This window comes from Elaeis guineensis, chromosome 3 (genome assembly GCF_000442705.2).
Source record: "Elaeis guineensis isolate ETL-2024a chromosome 3, EG11, whole genome shotgun sequence".
Classification (NCBI taxonomy): Eukaryota; Viridiplantae; Streptophyta; class Magnoliopsida; order Arecales; family Arecaceae; genus Elaeis; species Elaeis guineensis.
In genome coordinates, this window is record NC_025995.2 from 103,566,389 (window position 1) to 103,588,695 (window position 22,307).

A 22,307-nucleotide genomic window follows, 5' to 3' on the forward strand; every position below is an offset into this window, starting at 1 on the left:
AAACCGGTGCGAGGCTAGGTCAGTTCAGCCCTATTTCTTGAAACCACCCTCGAACCGCCTGTACCACCCCATACCGTACTGAACTAAGGCAAACCGACCTGTACCAAGATAAAAATAGAAAAAATGGTTTGACTCGATCTACTAAGCCGGACCGAACCACCCGGTTCACCCCGTACTGAGCTGAACTGGCTGCCAACCAATACGGATCTTGGTACCAGTTATGCGGACCTTGGTCCAAGTACTTGTCTGCGTTGTAGCAAAGGATGTTTTCTGGAGTATGCTTCTTGTTTACCTTTTTGATTTTTTTTATATTTTCCTCATCTTTCATGGTAGTTGGAGAATGTCAGTTGATGGAAATGAGAGCAGATGCAAAAGCAGGAAAATGATAGTCTTAATTCATGGTATGGAACCACCAAAGGAACAATATACTATAATATCATAATGTAATAATACTGAGCATTACTAAATCACAGCAATTTGCTCATTTTGCTATGACATTCCTTCAGTTCTAGTGCCAACACCTTCCTCATTCCTTATCACTGACAACTAGCCATAAGTTCTCTATTGATGGCAACCCACACATACCATCATTTTGCCCATAAAAAGTTTCCAGCCATGGACAATCAATTAATAAGAGTAAGCAATTTGGTGTTCTGGTTGATCAGCCTGTCTCCTATTATCAAAGATTATAATATTGATCAGCTTGAAGTGCAAAATCTATACTCCAGTCATTAACAAAATCTGGCATAAATAATGAGGCTTCCATTCCTCAATATGCTCATTGTCCACTCTTGCTTTCTAAATGGCATCAGTTTAAGAGAAATAATTATTATATAATGGAATCTCTGAAATCATCATCCAGAGTTTATTCTTCAATATCTTACTTCGAGAGAGCCCATGAGATATGAGCATATCAACCTGGTCATATGTCTAATTAAGTGGAACCCATAACTACGAGTTGCTCAACTGTCAATATGAGCAAAAGGGGAAACAGCAAATTCTAAAGATTCACTATAGCATCCAATTACTAGCAAAACAATATTTCTCCCTTTGGCTACCAAAGAAACAATGACAACATGTTGCAATGCATCCATAACATGAGTTGAACTACTGCAGAGTGATCACCTTTGTTTGTGTTGCTTGCCAGTCGCCACTAACTACTATATAAAATAAATATGAAGAAATTTTTGCATGATGATTCTGGAGTCTGCATGCACAACCTCACTCATATTTGCAACCATCTCCCAGAATTAAATGCCACCACTTTGCTGCATGTAGGTTCAAATAAGGCCATGTTCGGTAATGAATCTACTGAAACATCATGCCTAAGCTCTATCGCATAACCTTTTTGCACAAACTTTTTCCACAAAGCCTCGGGTTACAACATGTTTCTGGAATCTTAATGGACAAATTTTCTATCAACTTCGTATGAAAAGACTAACTAAATTACTTTTTACCTATTGAAATTTCAAATTGCACAACACACACAAAGGAAACATCTAGCATAAACAAAGCAAAATATATTTCAGAAGTTTTCCAAGCAACAACTCCCTAAGATGACATCACATTTCATTGAATGCAAACAATTTTTGACCTCACAAATTTTTTTTCAACTATAAATCTGTATTGGTGTAAATCCACTACACAATCAAGAATGAGACTTTGCAATTTAATTTGGCTTTTGGTTTCCATTTTGTGCTTCAAGTTGACTGCAATTTCCTAAAAAAACATTGTCTACTTTTACACTTCCCAATCTAGGGGAACCTTGAAGAGCTGCTCCCTTGTTGCACAACCTTAACCTTTTAGAAAAAAGGAGCTAGGTCCCCCAACCAAACAACTAGCATTCTAGGTTTCATGCCAAATCCACTCTTGTTGCTAGTTGCCTTCACCAGGTTTATACCATGCAATTTAAGGCTGACATCAAACTGAGGACTGGTAACAGAATTTTCTCAAATTCCAACTAATAATCACTCAGAAAACCAGATACAGAGCATAAGACTTTTCAGTAAAGACAAGATCAAGATGTAGAATCTTAAATATTTTAATGACTTACTTTAGTAAATTTTTCTCATGGCTGAATAAATCTTTTGAAGTGATTTTTATCATATAGTCCTAATTTTACCGCTAAAAAATACACTAGATGAAAATTTCATAAAACAAGAGTAGTTTCTAGATAAAGCCATAACAGGACCTAGTTGATGAAAGCAAGCCCCAAGTTAATGACATAAAAAGAAAATAGTATCATCATTCTGTGTGTGATGCTCAGGTGCTATCTGTGAATATTTAATATAAAAAAGCAATAACTTCCTCGGCTCCCATAAAAGTACATACCTCTAAGCGCATACATAGCAAAATCTGGAAAACTACAAGTGGAATTTTCATTATATGGCCTCCTATGTCTTGCAGACCACATAACCTATCCTGGTCATGATCCTCAATCGAAGGAAGCACAAGACCATTATTCCAATCACGATATCTAATTGCTGTGGAGGATGTGCTTGCTTCTCCATGATGAGACTGTCTATGAATCATTGGATTAGACCACTTTGTGCAAACGAGAAAAGCAAAGCACTCTGCAATTCTGTACAGGGGGCTATGTCAAAGAAGTTGAACCAGACATGATAAAGAAACAATAAATGTATAGGAAAGCAAATGAATACTACCCAAAATTTACAAATAGATCCCACCAGCCCAAAGCACCTACATCACCTGCAGTACATTATAATTAAAAAAATAAATTTCCTGCTTCCTTAATTTTGAGCCAATGAAGCAATCTACTTCATACCCTATACAGTTGCCACAAATCATTAAATCAGTAAAGCAACAATTGATGCTTGATTATAATAATCATATTGTGAAGATTCAGCAGCCCAAGTCGATCTGGTTGTGGTTGCAATTGCATCCTGGTGATGTCACTATGGTTTTCAACAACAAAACTTTTGGTGAACTGATATCTGCATTAGTCTAGTGGGGTGTTGTATGACCCATAGATGTTTGGGTTAGCCAGACGCTCATGAAGAGGGATCCATTGGTGTACTAGAACTAGTGAATAATTACAAGCTTCCATGAGACAGGAAAAAGCAGATCTTATCATGCCTACCATACGTTACCAGCCTTCATTACCATAGTCTTTCCAACTCAATTTTGGATAAAATGCAGAAGCCAAGTTTGATGATTTCATGATTCATTAAATCTGTCACGAGATTTGATGATTCATTTCCATCCCAGCAAGCTGTCAAGTTCAAGATGGGCAATTTCTAGTGGACATGCACTAATCATAATGGCCAGCTTCTGTCCACTTGCCGGCAATAAGTTCCAGGCTCATTGCATCACTGTGAGGCTTGCTTAGCTTCAAAAGGTCACCAACAGTGTGGCCTTGGTCCAACTTATTAATGTAATAAATTTTAGAAGTATTCCTCCCTGCAGCACTAGCACAATTCCTACACGTGGAGATGTTAAGGAGGTGGCTAATTTTCAGCATGACATCAACGGGACAAAGGAATCAGAACTTAGCTATGGTTGAGCTCGCTATGGGTGGCAATCAGGTCGGATCGGTTATAAACAGGTCGGATCAGATACAAATCGAGTTAAAAACCCTAAATCCGAACCCGATTTGTTTATTTAAATAGGTCAGGTTTTAAAACCCAAACCCGACCTACTTAATTAATAAATAGGTTATCCGACCCGACCTGTTTACAACCCATTTATAACCCATAAAAAAAAAAAAAACCCAACCCGTTTATGACCTGTTAAAAAAAATTAAAAAAATTAAAAACTTGCTCTTCATCTCCGATGTCTACGGCTCTGCCCTCGCCGCATATCTGCCCGACCATCCCTCCGCCTTGGCCGCGCTCTCACCACCTCCAACTCCCGACCAAAGCTCTCAGCCGCCTCCCGACCTTTGGCTCCACCCTTTAAGTAGTTGTACGAATCGTCATCGGAGGGGGTGTCGGGGAAGGCGGTGACGACAATGCCGCAAAACCAGGAGATGGCAGTTACGAAGACGATGCCATAGATCATGGTGCCCTTGATGCATTCGATGAGGCAGAAAGCAATGACGAGGAAGCCGACAACGGCGAGCTAGGTGGGGCTCTCCATGCGATCGTCAAGGCGGAGGATGTTGCCTGAGACGATGCCACTGGGGATGAGCTCGACAGTGCCATTGGAGGAGTGCATGGGTGCGAGGGCGTGCAGGTGTCACGAGTGCAGGCGGTGAGGGTGACGAGCATCGACGAAAAGTAACCAATGCCCTGGTCATTCTAGAGGCTGATGAAGGCCAAGAAGAGTCCGATGCCGGTGGAGAAAGAGATACAGACCGAGCATGGGACGAGCTTGACCCGAAGCTAGGATTTCTGGATTCTTCGAGACCGCCATTGGGGGAGTGGGGACGATGGCAGTGATATACAAGGGGTAGCGTGGCGTGTTATCCACCATGGGATTTGACGCTGTCCAACATGGATGCGGGGTAAGGGGGAATTTTTCGAAAAAAGCACACTATGCGGCGCATGGGAGGCCCATTACTCAATCCCGCCTAGTTAATAATATACCAGCTAATTTGGTCTAACCCAAAACTTAAACAAGTTAAACGGGTTAAGCAAGTTAGATATATAAAATCTGAATCCAATCCAATTATTAAACAGATTAAATGGGCTGATCCAATTATAACTAGAACCTGTTTAATCCAAATCCAAACCTATTTAAGGCGGGTCGAACGCGGTTTGGCTTGGTGGGTCAGGTCGATTTTTGCCACCCCTAGAGCTCGCTGAATAAATTATAGACAGGGCCTATTAATGCCCTCGTACATTCAATATATATTCTATATAATATATAGAATAAATATTTTTAATTATATATATATAGACGAATACATACATACATACATACATATAATTCTGTTCATAAAAACAAAGAGAAGCAGATCTATTCTATACCCAATAAGTACCAATATGCAATGAGAGAATTGGTACCATTTTGTGGGAACGAATGCATAACAATTGATTGCTCCATTCGTTAAAATTTGTTTCATATTTTTCTATTACGTTCTCTTTCCATTCGTATTTTTAATAGGAATCTAAATCTTAGACTGATTGATCTAAAAATGATTTAGATTTTTCCTTTAATCCAAAACCTCCCTTTTTCTTGTCTATTGCAATTTCTCAATTATTATATGTATACTTACTTTGATGGATATTTGCATATTTATTTTCAAAATCACAGTAGCACTAAAAATAACTCATTCTATTTTGTACATACATACTTTTGATGTAGGCTTCTTGATGCGAGATCACCAATGAAATATGCCCTTGATATGCAAGTTTTAGAAAATACGAGGGTCTGACCCAGGCTGATCAATCACCTGTAATGGTTAACTTTGCGTAGGGAATATTCATAATTGAGTAAGCTGAAGTGCCTGATTATAACCATTTTAACTTCAGGTTTACCTTTTAGAATCATCTGGTTAGACAGGTTGGCCTGGGTTGTCAAAAGTTGAAAATCAAAGGGTCAAAAGGCAAACCCACACTACTGTTTCCTCTGGACCTCTCTCTCTTCCTTCTCCAACTACTCACACCAAGCCAGCCAGTCCCCTAAACCAACCGCAACTCCCCTTCCCCTCCTGTCAACAATTTCCTCAAGCAAAGGCAAAGTTTTGATGCTAGGGCAAAAGATGGCATCGAGAGTATGATCCCAAATTAGACCAGTAGAAAGAGCTTCAAGGCCCAAGATCATCGTGGCTCTTGCTGAAGGACAGAGCTTTGGAACACATTAGGGTCCCCTTCAAGATAAAATCTTAACTGGAGCCTCTCCACTGCCCTTGGTGCTTTTATTGACAACCTTCTCAAACCACTTATTCCTCCCTCTTCCTCTCCTTTCTTCATTTCAATAGCCTAACTCTAACCCCAAACTAAAGCCACAACTCTACATGGGCCACCATCTTAGTACTACAACATCCAAACACAAGATATTCCAAAAAGTGGGAGGCTACACCTAGAAGAGCCACTACAAGCTTCCAGCTGACAACCAAGAACCCCTCCCTGCCAATAGCCTAGCCCTCCATCTTTGTTTTTGCTTTCTTTATTTTAAAGCAAACATTTTAATTATCTAGACTAGCATGTTGCATTCAGATTTATGTGGATTAAATGGGCTAGGTTTGGGTCTACTAGTTGTGATTCAATTATAAAAAGATCAAGTTCTTAAAAGTTTCAAGGTCTGACATAAATATAACCTTACCCATTCCATAAGCCACGCCCAGAAAATCATCACCTAATAAAGGCCACTTTCTTTAACTTCTATTTGGCTGACGACAATTAGGAAGTAGAAAAGTATGGATATGGCATATGAGTCTAGATATCAACTGCGCTTCATATCTTTCTTCAAAGATGGAGGCACAAAGTATGCAGTTTTCTATCCTTTTTCAAAGCATGCGTTTGTGTCAGTATTCATTCAATTTACTCTTAAAGCTTTGCATGTATATTACATAGTTATCTTTATGGGTTCTAAAACTAATCATTAAAAAAAAAACTGAAAAACAAAAAAAGTTTCAATAACAAAATTAGTTCGGCACAAGAAAAAAATAGAAATGAATGGAAACAGATGGTTATTAGAAAGAAAAGCACTTGAGTTACACATACTTCTTAAAGCCAAGATAGCTTAGTTGATAAACCTAATCATAAAGCCTCACTGAATATCAACTCTTCCAAGACTGCTTCGATGTATTATTCCTTGTTCAAAAATAAATGGCAAAAATACTCCTCTAAGTACATGATATAAGATAAAACATAGATGATCATGATCAGAAGGATCTTCAGCTAGCTAAAAAGTTAGAAGTACATTCAATGTATTATGATAATCTTTTATAGGGATAATAACCATAAACATAACCACCAAGAGTTTTTCAAGATTGGCCTTGGATAATCCTAACTTGCCAATTGCTCCAATTAAGGGCTAGATCAACTATAACTGCAGATGGACATAAATCATAAGTCCTTCCTCATATTCCACCTATGGTAGCTAAATCCTCCCTCCACTGATGAGACCCTTTGAAATGAATCCAAGTTGTCTTTATCATCCACATAATAGTGTTGGCGTTATTTTGTTATATAAATTTTGATCCCTATAAATAAAGAAAGGGATATTTTTTTTCTGTTTATGTTGAAGGATGGATATATTTATTAATCAGAAAAGCATTAAGTATCATCAGGTTAAACTGTCAAAGGAGAAGTCACAAATCACAAAAGATAATTGCATACTTGAGACCATGGAAGTAGGTTCTCAGCATAAAATCATTATCTTACCCACCAACACTCGAATAAGAGATTCCACACTTATCATTATCACTATTAATGCAGCTGAGGTATTCCACCATCAAAGACATGCAATAATTCACCAAAGTTAAAAGGCTCGCATGACATCTCAATGCCACTTGCCTAAGTAATAAACAAGAACTATCCTACACTCGTTCATTAGGACAAGTTCGAATAAGTAATAAGTTGAAAAAAGATCATAAATTTCAATTTCAACTAACATCCACCGAACCATCCCGAACCAGACAGTTTCAGCCATGCCGAACCATACTAACAGCCTATCGGTACGGTTCAGGCATTTGATTCAGAACACTGACGAGAATGGAGAGAGGGAGAAGGAAAGAGAAGAAAAGAGGGGGGAGGAAAGGAGAGGAAAAGGCCGATGGTGGCCGCCCTGAGTCTAAATAGACGAAAATAGAGAGTGGGGGGTGGGGGAGGGAGGAGACGACCGGGAAGCTGACGATGGCCACCAAAGGACAGTGGAGGCCTCTAGATGGCCGGATCCCCCCCCCCCCTGCAATGTCCGTTAGATCGGAACAAGGGCAACTCAACCTTGTTTCGATCAGATTTTATTTCCAATCCACAATAAAGGATTGCTGACTTCACTTATTAAGGAATTGTCCATATGTAAGATCATAATTATTGATCCACATCTTTTCCATATAAATAGGAAATCTTTCGTTATAATAGAACCCGATGTGATGCGGATGGTCACCCTTGTTTTGATCGGATTTTTTTTTTTCCAATCCACAATGAAGTCAACAATCCTATTGCTGACTTCACTTATTAAGGAATTGTCCATATGTAAGATCATAACTATTGATACAAGTCTTTTACACATAAAAAGAAAATCTCTGGTTATAATAGAACCAGAAGTGATGTGGATCATTGAGGAATCAAAGTCGATTTGCTTTATCAAAAGAATATAGTTAATGAACTTTTATAAAATGGTTTCATGGGATTCAGCCAATTGTCTTGATCCAGGGATATCATTGAGAAATAGGAATTCATATTACCAAAGAACTTCCTGCGATTATTCCTAGTATGAAATGGGCCAATCATCCACTTCAATATCTTTTTGAACAAATATGGTAATATTGTTAAGTGAAGTCTACAATAAGATCGCCGACTTCACTGTGGATCAGAAAAAAAAATTAAAATCCAATAAAAACAGGGGTGAGTCGCCCATGTTCTAATCCAATAGAGGCTACAGGGGGAATTCGGCCAACCTAAGGCCTTAACAACCCTCCAGCGGCCACCATCGGCTTTCCTGCCATCTCCCCCTCCATTCATTTCTAATGCGGAGCAAGACTCGTTTAGAACCTACATGCGGCCCTGAATTCGACATAAGCCGAGCATCTGGCTCAATGAGCCCGCACTGCAGTTTTAAAGTAAATTCAAGTTTGGATCGAGTTTAGTTTAGATATTTTTAGACTTTTGTGTTTTAATTAGTTATTGTGTAAATAAGGTCAAATTAAATAGTTATTGAGACATTGGCCATTTGTTCTTATCTTTTTTGTTAATTTGTTAGTCAGCAACTTGTTCTTATCCTTTTGTTAATTTGTTAGTTGGCAACTCTATTAATAAGACACGCATATCATGTAGTGGGGGACAATGATTAATGAAATTTCAGATTTTGTGAGATATGTTCTCTCTTTCCTTCACCATTGGCGTCGTCCAGAGTGAGTCCGTAGGGAGCGAGTCCCTTTATCTTGTTCTCCTTTTCATTACCTTTGATTCAAGTCTTCTTGTGCAGAATTCAGTTTCGATCCCTTAAATAATTTGAAACCTATTGGAAACTTCTCCAGCGAGCGGCCTAGTGTAACCCCGAGCCTTCATTTGTGCTCGACGGCCTCTCATCTCTCTGTCGCTGTTGCTTATCGCTGCTTGGGCATCGGCACTGCCAACCTCAACTTTCCGATGCTCCGACAGGACGTTTTTCCAGCTACGGACAGCAAGCAGCACCATCTGTTGGTCTGCTGCTGGGTGCTGTTTGGACTGCTGTTCCAGGACAACTACATCTTCGAGTCGACAACTTCCTCGATCAATATCTGCTGCTAGATCTGCGATTTGAAGCATCTTTTCGATCCGTTCGTTGTTGAGATTCGTCGTCGATGTCTGCTCTACAACAACACCTTCCTTAACCCTTAACCTTTTGCATCTTTTGTTTCTTTTCCTTCTTCTAAAGTTTCTCACTTCCTTTCTCAAAATGGCATTTCGACTGAGACAATATTGGATTGATCAATAGGAATTGGGACAATTCATGTTCTACATCTGTATTTGCGGATTCTATTTGCAGATCCCTCGATGGTACAATTCTCTATCTCAATTTTCTATCTTAGATATAATTTTTGTTAGGTTTTATTGCATCGTTTATAATTTTGTTCTAAAGTTATTCTTCTCACATCTCTGTGTCGAATCCTGCTGTGTTTGCTGCATGCAATCTGCACCCATATATTGATTTTGCATAAACAGTGTTAAAGGATTTCTAAACCTTTCCCTGCAGCAGATTTGGTATCAGAGCCTTAAGCTTGCATCAAGACAACTAGATCAGGACTACAGTTTAGAAATCCCAATCCCGATGATCCGAATGATCCTTTAAAACAAATTTTAGAAAAGCTAATTGAACTATCCACCGACATTCAGGACATCCGAGATAGGGTTACCGTCCTAGAGACAAACTCCGAAAGACTATCAGGACAAAACAATGCCACTGTAAGAGTAGATCCGCAAGGATCTGCCACATGCATCCCACAACCCCGTGATATTCAACAAATGCCGCCAAGATTAAATCCACTTTTTCAAGAAAATGTTGTTTTTCAAGATGATGTCACAAAAAAGGTTAAAATTGATGCACCCAGTTTTGATGATAAACTTGACCCAAAAGCATTCACAAATTGGCTCATTGACATGGACCAATATTTTGACTAGTACGAAATGTCTGATAATCGACGAGTCCATTTTGCTAAACTAAAACTCACTGGCACTGCCAAGCAATATTTGATTGGCATCAAAAGGCACTTAGAGCGGCTTGGCCAAGAGCCTATGACTTTGTGGGCTGAAATGAAAGCCAAATTGATAGAGAAATACTTGCCATCCACGTATAAACAACAATTATACGATCAATTGAACATTATTCGGCAAGGTTCGCTTTCAGTTGCTGATTATATGACCAAATTTGATGAAATGAATGTCCGTCGCGATATTCAAAAAGAAGAAGAGCGAACCATTTCAGGATGCTGTAACAGTTTACGCAAGGAATTGCAACGCGAAATTGCGCCGCATAGGGCCATAACAGTTAAGCAAGCTTTCCAACTCGCCTTAGAATATAAAAATATTTGAAGGCATCTGCTCAATGATTCGTTGGAAAATGGACCGACAAGAATACACAAAGCACCGACACGAATTTCACTACCAATAAACAAACAAATTTCAAAATCGACAAAATCATGATTCTAAGGGCAAGGGTTTAGCCATTAATGAAACCAAAAAGGGAGACACAGGGTAGGTGTTATAATTGTCACCAAATGGGTCATTACGCTTATAAATGTCCCAACCAGAACATGCTTGTTCAGCCAAATGGTGATGATTTTGAAAACCTAGAGGAAGTCACGCAAGCCTGATGAGGTTCCTAATGATGAGGTTCCTAGTGATGAAGAGGTGTTAGAATCACACGAGTTCGACGAAAACACCGCCTTACAAGTCATGCATTATATCTTAACCCAACCTAGGAAAGAGGATGATTAGAGATGCACCGCTATTTTTCACACTTACACGAAGTGTGGGGATGAATTGCAAAGTCATCATAGATAGTGGCAGTTGCATCAATATGATCTCTGAAGCTGCAGTAGATCGCCTAAACCTGAAAACTGAACCCCACCCTAATCCTTATAGTGTTGCATGGATAGACAAGACCACTATGCCCATAAAAAGGTGTTGTTTGGTCCCCCTTCATTTTACTACCTATTCCAATCAGACTTGGTGTGATGTCCTTCCGATGAATGTCGCTCATGTGCTTTTAGGAAGATCTTGGCTTCATGATTTATCTGTTACACATTATGGTCGACCTAACACCTATGTTTTTGCCCACAATGGAAAGAAAATTGTTTTGAGCCCAGCAAAACCCTCTCAACAAAAGTTTTCATCAAAAATCTCTAACTTTTCAAAAGGCCCGAATTCAAGTTCTATAAAAGATTTCAAAAATCCTCCATCAAAAATTGCAAAAACAAAATCCCTTCGCATTTTGAATAAAAGATTTTGTAAAGAAATTGATTCAAAAATTGTGTATGCTTTGATTGTGAAGGAAGTCTCTGAGTTGACTGAATCTTTTAAGACCCCTCTAGTAATTAAGATTCTCTCTGAATTTAGTGATTTGACACCTGACGAACTACTTAATGAACATCCCCCACTTAGAGGCATACAATATGCAATTGATTTGGTCCCAGTGTCGTCCTTATCCAACCTATCACATTATAGAATGAACCCTAAGGAGCATGCTGAACTGAAACGTCATGTAGATGACTTAATTAGAAAGGGTTAGAAAGGGTTTTGTGAGAGAGAGCATGAGTCCATGCGCAGTACCGACACTTCTTACACCTAAAAAGGATGAGAGTTGGCGCATGTGCGTCAATAGTCATGCCATTAATAAAATCACGATTAAGTACCAATTTTTAATTTCCCGTTTGGATGACATGCTAGACATAATGGCAAAAGCATCTATTTTCACAAAGTTTGACCTTCGTAGCAGTTACCACCAGCTTCGGCTTAGACCTGGGGATGAGTGGAAAACTGTATTTAAGACGAAAAAAAGAATGTAGAAGTGGCTGGTCATACCATTCGGCTTGACAAATGCCTCAAGTACTTTCATGAGAGTAATGAACCAAGTTTTCCAACCCTTTATTGGTAAATTTACGGTTGTGTATTTTGATAATATTTTAATTTATAGTCATGCCGAAGATGAACACTTAAATCACATCCGACAGGTTTTTGAAGTTTTGAGAAAACAAAAGTTTTTCATACATATGAAGAAGTGTTGTTTTATGTGACCTGGTGTCATTTTCTCTGGATTTATTATGTTCAAAGATGGGATATCTGCTAACCCAAAAAAAGTAAAAGCCATTAGGGAATGGCCTAAACCAAAAAATATTCATGATGGTAGGAGTTTTCATGGCCTAGCAACTTTTTATCAACGATTCATTAAAGGCTTTAGTACCACAATGGCCCCAATTATAAACTATTTGAAAAAGGAAGAATTTAACGGGACGCAATCGGCCGCAAAAGCTTTTCAAGAAATTAAAGATTTGATGACAAAAGTACCCATTTTAAAATTGCTTGATTTTGAAAAGATTTTTGAAGTTTCTTGTGATGCTTCCAAGATAGGAATAGGTGGAGTATTGAATCAAGAAGGTCGTTCCATAGCCTATTTTAGTGAAAAATTGAATGAAGCTAAACAAAAATATTCCACTTATGATAAAGAATTGTATGCTGTAGTTCAAGCCCAGAGATATTTGCGACATTATTTATTACCAAAAGAGTTTGTTTTATTCTCCGATCACCAAGCTCTTGGCACTTGAATTCACAAAAACATTTAAACCTTCAACACGCAAAGTAGGTCGAATTTCTTCAAGAATACACTTGTTTTGAAGCATCGAGCCAGGATAGATAATAAAATCGCTGATGCATTGAGTAAAGTTGTTGTTACCCTAAATACTGTTGGCGCGAATGTGATTGGGTTCGATAGTGCTAAGGAAGAATATCTATCATGTCCGGACTTTGGTGAGGTTTATTTATCAATTGTAGAGGGAAAACCCATTAGCCCTGATTTTGTCATTCAAGAAGGGTTTCTTTTTCAAGGTACCCATTTGTGCATCCCGCATGGCTCATTACGTGACCTTGTTGTTTGGAAATTACAACCATTTCTATGATTGAGGACCGATTCTTTTAGCCGAACCTCAAATGGGATGTTGCACATATTATAGCACGATGTGGGATATGTCAAAGAGCTAAAGGTGGTTGAAAGAACACTGGCTTATACACACCAGTGCCAGTGCCATACTCTCCTCGGCAAGACTTGAGCATGGATTTTGATTTTAGGCCTACCAAAACTGATTAGAAAACATGATTCGATTCTTGTTGTGGTTAATCGATTTTCTAAAATGGCTCATTTCATCTTTTGTCGCAAAACCTCCAATGCTACTCATGTAGAAAAACTTTTTGTGGCTGAAATTGTACGTCTTCATGGTTTGCCAAAATCAATTGTGACTGATAGGGATGTTCGATTTGTTAGCTATTTTTGAAAAACTGTAGAAAACTATGGGTACAAAACTGCTTTTCTCATCTTCACATCACTCACAAACTGACGGACAAACAGAGGTAGTCAATAAGAGTTTGGGAAACCTGCTTAGATGTCTTATCGGTGAGAACATTAAAAATTCGGATCTCATTTTACCACAAGTGAAATTTGCTTATAACAATTATGTTAATTGAACAACTGGAATGAGTCCTTTTGAAATTGTGACAGGATATAATCCAAAGAAACCCATCGACTTGATACCCCTTCTCATAGAACATAACCCAAGTGAACATGCATGCTCATTTGCACAACACATGCCGGACTTGCATCATAAGATTCAAAGAAAAATAATTTTGAGTAATAAAAATTATAAAAGATGCACCAATAAACACCGATGAGAAATTGAATTTAATAAAGGAGACATGGTGATGGTTCGAATTAGGCCAGAAAGGCTTCCGCAAGGGGCTATTAGAAAATTGAATGCAAGGAACATGGGTCCATTTAATTCTTAAGAAGATTGGATCTAATGCCTATTTGTTGGAATTGCCATCAGACATGGGAATTAGCCCCACCTTTAATGTTGAGGACCTTACATTGTTCCATTCCCCTGAAAGTCAAATTTCATCTTTTCCTTCGCCACCTTCAACTCCTGTTTCTAGAACCCATTTGTAGAGAAAAGATGACATTGAGACAATCCTTGACAATCGAATGGCGTCGACAAAAGATGATGGAGAACGCAGTTTTCTGGTTAAGTGGTTGTATCGATCCGAGGATGCAACATGGAAAACACAAGCTGAGCTTCAACGACTCAATCTAGAAATGTATGAAGAAAACATTTCCCATAGTTCGACGAAGTCCAATTTTGCAAAGGTGGGGAGAGTTGATGCGAAGCAAGCCTCATTCAGAACCTACATGCAGTGCCAACTTCGACATAAGCCAAGCATCTGGCTCAATGAGCCCGCACCGGAGTTTTAAAGTGACTTTGGGTCGAGTTTACTTTAGATATTTTTAGACTTTTCTGTTTTAATTAGTTATTGTGTAGATAAGGTCAAATTAAATAGTTGTTGAGACGTTGGCCATTTGTTCTTATCTTTTTGTTAATTTGTTAGTCGGCAACTTGTTCTTATCTTTTTGTTAATTTGTTAGTCAGCAACTCTATTAATAAGACATGCATATCATGTAGTGGGGGACAGTGATTAATGAAATTTCAGATTTTGTGAGATATGTTCTCTCTTTCCTTCACCATTGGCATCGCTCAGAGTGAGTCCTTGGGGAGCGAGTCCCTTTATCTGATTCTCCTTTTAATTACCTTCGATTCAAGTTCTCTTATGCAGAATTCAGTTTCAATCCCTTAAATAATTTGAAACCTACAAGAAACTTCTCCAGCGAGCGGCCTAGTGTGACCCCGAGCCTTTCTGTGTTCGGCGGCCTCTCATCTCTCTTTGTCACTACTGCTTATCGCTGCCTGGGCGTCGGCACTGCCAACCTCAACTTTTCGACGCTCCGATAGGATGTTTTCCCTGCTGCGGACAGCAAGCAGCACCATCTGTTGGTCTGCTGCTGGGTGCTGTTTGAGCTGTTGTTCCAAGACAAGTATGTCTTCGAATCGACAACTTCCTCGATCAACATCTGCTGCTAGATCTGCGATTTGAAGCATCTTTTCGATCAATTCGTTGTTGGGATTCGTCGTCGACATCTACTTTGTGACAACTCCTTCCTTAACCCTTAACCTTTTACGTCTTTTGTTTCTTTTTCCTTCGTCTAAAATTTCTCCGTTCCTCTCTCAAGATGGCATTCCGGTTGAGACGATATTGGATTGATCAATAGGAATTGGGATGATTCGTGATCTACGCCTGTGTTTGCTGATTCTATTTGCAGATCCCTCGACGGTACAATTCTCCATCTCAGTTTTCTATCTTAGATTTGATTTTTGTTGGGTTTTATCGCATCATTTATAATTTTGTTCTGAAGTTATTCTTCTCGCATCTCTATGTCGAATCCCACTGTGTTTGCTGCATGCAACATGCACCCATATATTGATTTTGCATTCAAACGGTTGTCTTGATTTTGCATAAACTATGTTAAAGGATTTCTAAACTCTTTCCCTGCATCAGTTTCTCACCCTCCCTCCCTCTCTCTATTTTTGTCTATTTGGACTCAGGGGGAGCTCTAAAAGCCTCAGCGAGCCACCAGCGGCCATTGCAAGCATCTCCACCGGCCCCCCTCTCTATCTTTTCCTCTCCGATTCTTCCTCTCCCCCACATTCTTTGTTGTGTCGATTCGGATCCGATACGGCTAAATACAGCAGTGTGCCAAACCATACCGCCGACATGAGGTCCAATTTCAGTTCTATGAACCTTGGTTTCAATTAAATATTATTGAAGGAGATTCTACTTAAGCATAGAGCTGCGTTACAAAGAACTTGAATAGAAACATATATAGCTGCATCACAATCCAATTAGATCTATGAATAGTCAATAAAGATGATAGAACATGTGTTTCACTCTTTTCCCACCAAATCTCTAATGTGGGAAATGGCATATGTTCATGTTTATCATCAGAATGGTATGACATTCTTGAATGTGCCCTATAACAAGGTTACTCCCGATATTGGATCCAATCCCATTTTAATCCTAATTAGTATAGATCAGGATGGCCTAGGACTAAAAGAAGCATTAACAACAAGAACTAAGAGAAAAAATAAAAGAAAGAGTCTCAAGATGCCAGATCTACCAAGTCTCAAGACATGACTACCCCAGTCCATCCTCGCCGATACCAACCAAGATGGTTGGGACATGAGAGAACTAGTGTTGCAGTTGCATCCCAGGTATCATTCTCTCATCAGAATGGTACGATACAAGCATCACACACCATGACACAATGAGATCCAAATCCTTGCTTTGTGCGATTGACCCAGTATTGTCAAAAGCGGTTGGCTAGCCTAGATGCTTAATTGGGACAAATTGCCTAAACCAAGCCTGCTTGAACCCTACTTCTTTAGGGTTTCTTTTCCCATGATCATTTCCTATTTAAGCCCCCATGCGGGACATATGGATGGTAGCGTACATGGTTCGCCATACCACCCAATACGAAGTGTACCATGCTATACTGATACCATACCAGTATGCCATACTGACACTACCATACCGTATACCGATGCTATAATAGTATTTTGTCGGTACTGGCAAACCTTAGTAGCGAACGCCACCACCAACTTCATAGGCGCCAATGGGTTGAAGAACACCTATGAAGCACCAGTATGCCTATTTTAGGCCTATACCAGCACCAGGTACGTTTTCGGTGTCGGTGCATTTTCAATGCAGCAAAATACGCACCGCCGGCGCACCCTGTTTTTTTTTTTGTTCCAACATTTGGGTACGTCTCTGATACAGCTTGGATGCAGCTGGGTTCGGCTTGGATGCAGCTAGAATACTGGTAGTGACAATTTTGATAAATTAGATAGAAAAAAAATTAAAACTCACCGTTTAAACAGAGGCAGCGTTGGTTTCGTATGTCCGACGTTTAACCCAACCCATAAATGCTCACAACTCTTTAGACTTCAGAGACTATTCCTCTTCTGCAACTCTTTGATTTTGGTTCATGCTCATACTCTGAATTCAAACTCAAGTCCAGCCGTTACCCGTATCATGGTTTCTTCTGCAACTCTTCCATTCTGGTGCTCTGAATAAACACTCACGTTCAACTGTTGCTCAGCATTTGCTTCTGGTTGGTATCTCGGTATCTCACTCTCACAGCTTCTTTCTTGCTTTCAAGTTTCAATCTTTTTCTTTTTTTTTTTTTTTTTGTCTAGAAAGAGTGAAGATTATCAAAAAGGAGAGACAAAGATGTGAAACATTGGTGGAGATCAATTTGATTCATTTGACGGTGCTGGAGTTCTTGATGCAGAGATTGAAGCAGCTGAAACTATTATCACTTGATTATCAAGACTTGCTATTTTGATTTCTTCTACTTATTTAGACTGCTAATTTATTTCTTTTCGTTAATTGCACGTGTTTGTTTGTTTTTTATGATGATACTTATAAATTTAGTTGAGATTTGAGAACTTAATTTTATTAATATTCAAATATTATATATATGATTCAATTTTTTCATATATTTTTAGTAATATTGGAATATTATATATATTCAAATATTAATAAAAATATAAAATACCTAGCCGTATCTATATCATGATTTTTTCAATTTTAGCTGTATCGGCATATCCATACCACAAAGTATCTGTACCGTGTACCGGTAACCATACTTCCTAGATTAGAACACATAGCAGCAAACAGCCACGGTGGTTGCAAGTATGCTTCATGTAACCATTATTCCATTCATTTTTCTTAATTTTCCCCTTTGGTCTGCTTGCTAGCCTCTAGCCTGCTTCTATCCTCCTTTTTCTTCTTACTAGGTGCTAGCTACCTAGCTATATTCAACATCTTGCTGCCTGTTATTGTGGTCGCATTGCTGTTATTGCTCTCTATGCGGATTTTAGTCTTTGGACCTTTCAAGTACAAAAAATAGATTCATGATAAAAAGAGAGTAATATAATATTTGTCACGTGCTTATTTATGCATAAGATTAAAAGTATGCATGATAAAAGCTTGAAAAGCTTTCCTCCCGAGGCAGCCGCCTAAGCACCTAGATGCTCATCTAGGCTATACAAAGAGCCCATCAGCCAGCTTGCATAGGCAATTTGACAACCTTGTCTGGACCTGAGTAAGGTTCCTAGGGTTAACAATAAGCCTAGGCCACATCCAAGGCTCGCTAGGTTGGGCCAACATAGGTCCGGGCATGGCCATAAATTTTTGGCCCATGACATCAATGGGCTTGAGTTGGGTTGGCCCAGAACTAGCGTAAGCCCAACCCTCAGCCCATAGTACTCAAAACTCCCCAGAACCTGTTTGCTCCCCCTTGGCTCTCTCCCTCCATTCAATTCTATTAGAGACCTAACTCAAAGACTGGATCTTCCTCTCCCCTCTTTTTTCTCCAATCATCATTGCTAATCACTGTGGGGGCAGCGGGCACTGATAATCATCATGAATGAAACATCCTTCAAAGAGACCAACAACAAATATTACAATGGAGCAACAGCGAGAAGCCACAGCTGGTAATGACAAGGCAGTCGGAAGCGATAAGAATCATGCAACACACCACTAGGTGGAGGTCATATGGAGAACAAGGAACAGGCAGCGAGGGACAGGTGGTGGTGCTCTACCACACTGCCTTCTCCAACCTCCACATCGACCATCACAAGGCCACAATTACAACCTTCCAGCACCCTTCTCTCTAGAGTTTGGCCCATTGATTCAGTGATTCTAATGAAGGTCACTTGTCTAATCAACATTTGATCAAGATTGGACAATCAAGTATTTGTGCTATTATTTTATTAATAATGAATGATAATTCTAGTGGAATGAGCTTGGGTATTGTGTCTCAATGAATGTGCTCACATTGGGTAATATATAAATTGGATTAGGCAGTGGGCTGGGCTAGAGCCGGCCTCATTATAATTTTGGGCCTATGCAAGCCTAAGGGGATGTTAAACCAAATGGACCAGGTCAGGACCAAAGGCAGGCCAACCAACACGCAGCCCATTAGCATCTCAAATGAAACACAATAGCAGGCAGGATAACTAGTCATTTTTTCCACGAGTTGACTCCATTATAAAGGAGATGCATGAGAAAGGGCCACAAGCAAATGAATATTTTCAAAGTTCTTGAAAATACACCATATCAAAGTTATGATTCAAAAATTGAAAATGCTTAGTAGTAGGAGAAATATTAATTAAAACATCTAAATTAGTTGCATGTAATACAACTTCTAAAACTGCAGTGAAGATAAAAATTTTACCACTTAGCTTAAGAAGTGTGAATGTTGTAGCAGCTATCAGGAACACCATGGAGATTGCAACCCAAAAGTGCTGAGACACAGAGTGTTGATTTAGCACAGATAAGCTTCAGAAAGTATACAAACAGCAAGGGATGCAATATAAATATATTAGGATCATAAACATTCTATAACTGAAAGTTAGTACATATCGGTAGAGCATATTAAGTCAAAAAGTTAGTTGAAATATGATTGTTCAAGAAAACATTGTTCTTAGTCCAAGAGAACAAATCTATCATATGCGGAAAAAAATCAGTAAGACATGTGAGTTTAAACAACACAATTTTCTTCAGTTGAAAATTTATCCATTAAAAATTTGTCAGATATCCATTGCTGGGAATAAATTTATATAATGCTTATACATTTCCACAAGAACCATATTTTCCTAGGAAATTTTTTTGAAAATATTTAGACTTGATAGTTAATACCATGCCATGGAAAGTTTGGGCTCAGAATCATTCGATAGTGAATAAAGTAATTACATTAAGTAAATGACATGTCAAAGAAACTCTAACAATTCTCAAATTTGTGTTTAAGTATTTCAAAGGTAACATGTTTCAGATGCAATGAATGTTGATATTCAAATCCTACATGCATGTTATTTACTGTTAACGTATGGTTGACTTAGATGAAAGGACTGACACAGGTGTAAATATGAAAGAAACTTTTAGTAGTTGGTTTAAAAATTAAAAAAAAAAAAAAATTTGAACAGCAACTGCAAGATTTTAGGGGCTATGCATACATATAACTGCCCCAGTCAATACCATTGTAGCCTAAGAACGAGGATCTGGATGTTTTCACTTTTAAAGGAGGAACTGCATATGCCTAGGTAAAATTGGTCAGATTAGGCTGGTTCCAGATGAGTCCAGGCCACAGGGAAAATTCAAATTGCTTCAGGCTAACACATGCTAAAACGGAATGTTTACTTTTCATAAACTAACTTCTAAAAAAATTCTTGAGAATGGAGCTGATTCAATTTGCCTCCTTAGCTTACTGTGCGATGGAGTTGAAAGCAGTTACATACATCAAACTTTGTTATCTTCTCTGTTTATCTAGATTCTTTCCAAGTATAGAGCAATTTCAGAGGGTCACTTCTCTGTCTTGTGAGCATAAACCACAAAGCATGAGGTAATTTTACAACATACTGATTGGACATCCAGGTTTTAAATCAGGTTCTTTCTCGCTGAAAGTTGCCTTGGCTGGGAATTTTGCAACAATTTTTCTAAGAATTGACATCAAGTTGACAGGAAGTCATTAAAAAATCTACTCAATCCTTCCATCAAGTCTTCTCTACTTGAAGCTTTCGCCTTATTGGACTCCATTTGCATGGGAAAAGGCTTGAATTATGATGATGATAAGCTTAAAACTTTGAAGAGAAGAGACTACAGAATATAAGAGAAAAAAGGAGGAAAATGATGGGCATTTCAGAGATCATCACTTCTTTTTGGTAATGTATCACCCACAATTCCAGATATATGGAGTACATCAACACATGATATCACAATGTGATATTTCTAGGATGATATTCTTCATGGACCATTGCTTAAATCACATATATAAAGTTCTGCAAAATCAACATAAGCATGTTATAATTTGTATGCACATTTGAGCAAATTTGAAATTTTCCTTTTGTTCTAGAAAAGCTTTTCTCATGTCAAAGATCATGATTTTTCAACCTGAATAATGAATTTCAAACGGAAGATGATGATTTTTCCACCTGAATAATGAATTTCAAACAAGACTTTTCTCCCATACTGGAGTATGGGCAGAATCAACAAATTGTTAGTCTACATAAAAAATATTGTCTCACCTTGTTCTATGTCAATATATACTTTGACAAAAATATCCATAAATTGTAAATTAATTAGTATTTATTAAACAAAATTGCAAATTAAGAAACAGTAGTACTCATTTGACATTGTTGAACTTGATGAATCATTTGGTTTTTTGAATCTATACCAAATATTTTTGCATAAATTTTTCAAAGTTAATTTTGATCTGCTATGCTTAGATCCAATGCGCAATGTGTTGGCAAGCTTATAGCCACTAGAAGTGTCAACCTTGGTTGACGTCAAGCTCAATATCAATATTTAGTCAAATTAATTCTAATAAAGGAAATACAGGAGCCATGTGGGACTGTTTAAGAGTCAAGAAAACCACTTTTCATATCCAGGGGATTATTTTATAATAAAATAAAGAGGCAGACAATTTCTCTAATCAAAAGGAGCAAAATAGGTGAATTGAAGATGTTTGTGAATTGATATGCATTTGTGAATTACACCAATACACATCCACTTCATCATAGTTTCTTGGTTTTTAAATATAATAGACACAGAAAAGATATTTTGAAGTAGAACATTAACTAAAAAAGGACAAGACACGGCCATGAAATGCATCACATGCATACTGATAGCTTGTCTTTTCAAAGTTGCTAGCATAATATAATGTTTTAGCAACACTAAGATGACCTCGTGCATTTGGTTCGGCTTATTTGTTCAGAAGCAATAGAATTGATTTACAGCAATGTTAGGTTTTTTCACAATTTTCAGCGTTAAAACTTGTATAAATGAAAATAATACTCTGCTTTTTTAAGATTAAATCACAGTGTAAAGATCTACTTAAAAGAGCTTCCTTTTTAATTTATGGCAGGTATAGATTAGTCTGTATATGGACTGCTTGGTTAAATTAGGTAACTTGGTGATATGAAAGTCATGATTTAGTGACTCTACCATCTATATTATTTTTCATCACTTGTCATTTTCAATCTTCATATTAAATCATTATGTGCTAGCCAAAATTTGTCATATGCCCGAACTAACTTA

The 22,307-nt window shown here is 38.2% G+C and overlaps 1 protein-coding gene across 6 annotated transcripts in view; it reads right to left on the reverse strand.

Annotated features, from left to right (window-relative positions):
- Nucleotides 1-22,307, reverse strand: part of LOC105041310 (uncharacterized) — a 44,714-nt gene that overhangs the window by 16,116 nt on the left and 6,291 nt on the right. For all 6 annotated transcript variants that reach the window (XR_012139887.1, XR_012139888.1, XR_012139889.1 and 3 more), the window contains exons 6-8: nucleotides 19,450-19,519; nucleotides 2,664-2,709; nucleotides 2,332-2,581 (exon numbers count right to left, since the gene is read on the reverse strand). Coding sequence is in view for 3 of the 6 variants with exons in the window: in XM_073254187.1 (XP_073110288.1) it covers nucleotides 2,332-2,581; nucleotides 2,664-2,709; nucleotides 19,450-19,519 (366 nt within the window). In the remaining 3 variants the exon portion in view is untranslated. The remainder of the gene's footprint in view (nucleotides 1-2,331; nucleotides 2,582-2,663; nucleotides 2,710-19,449; nucleotides 19,520-22,307) is intronic.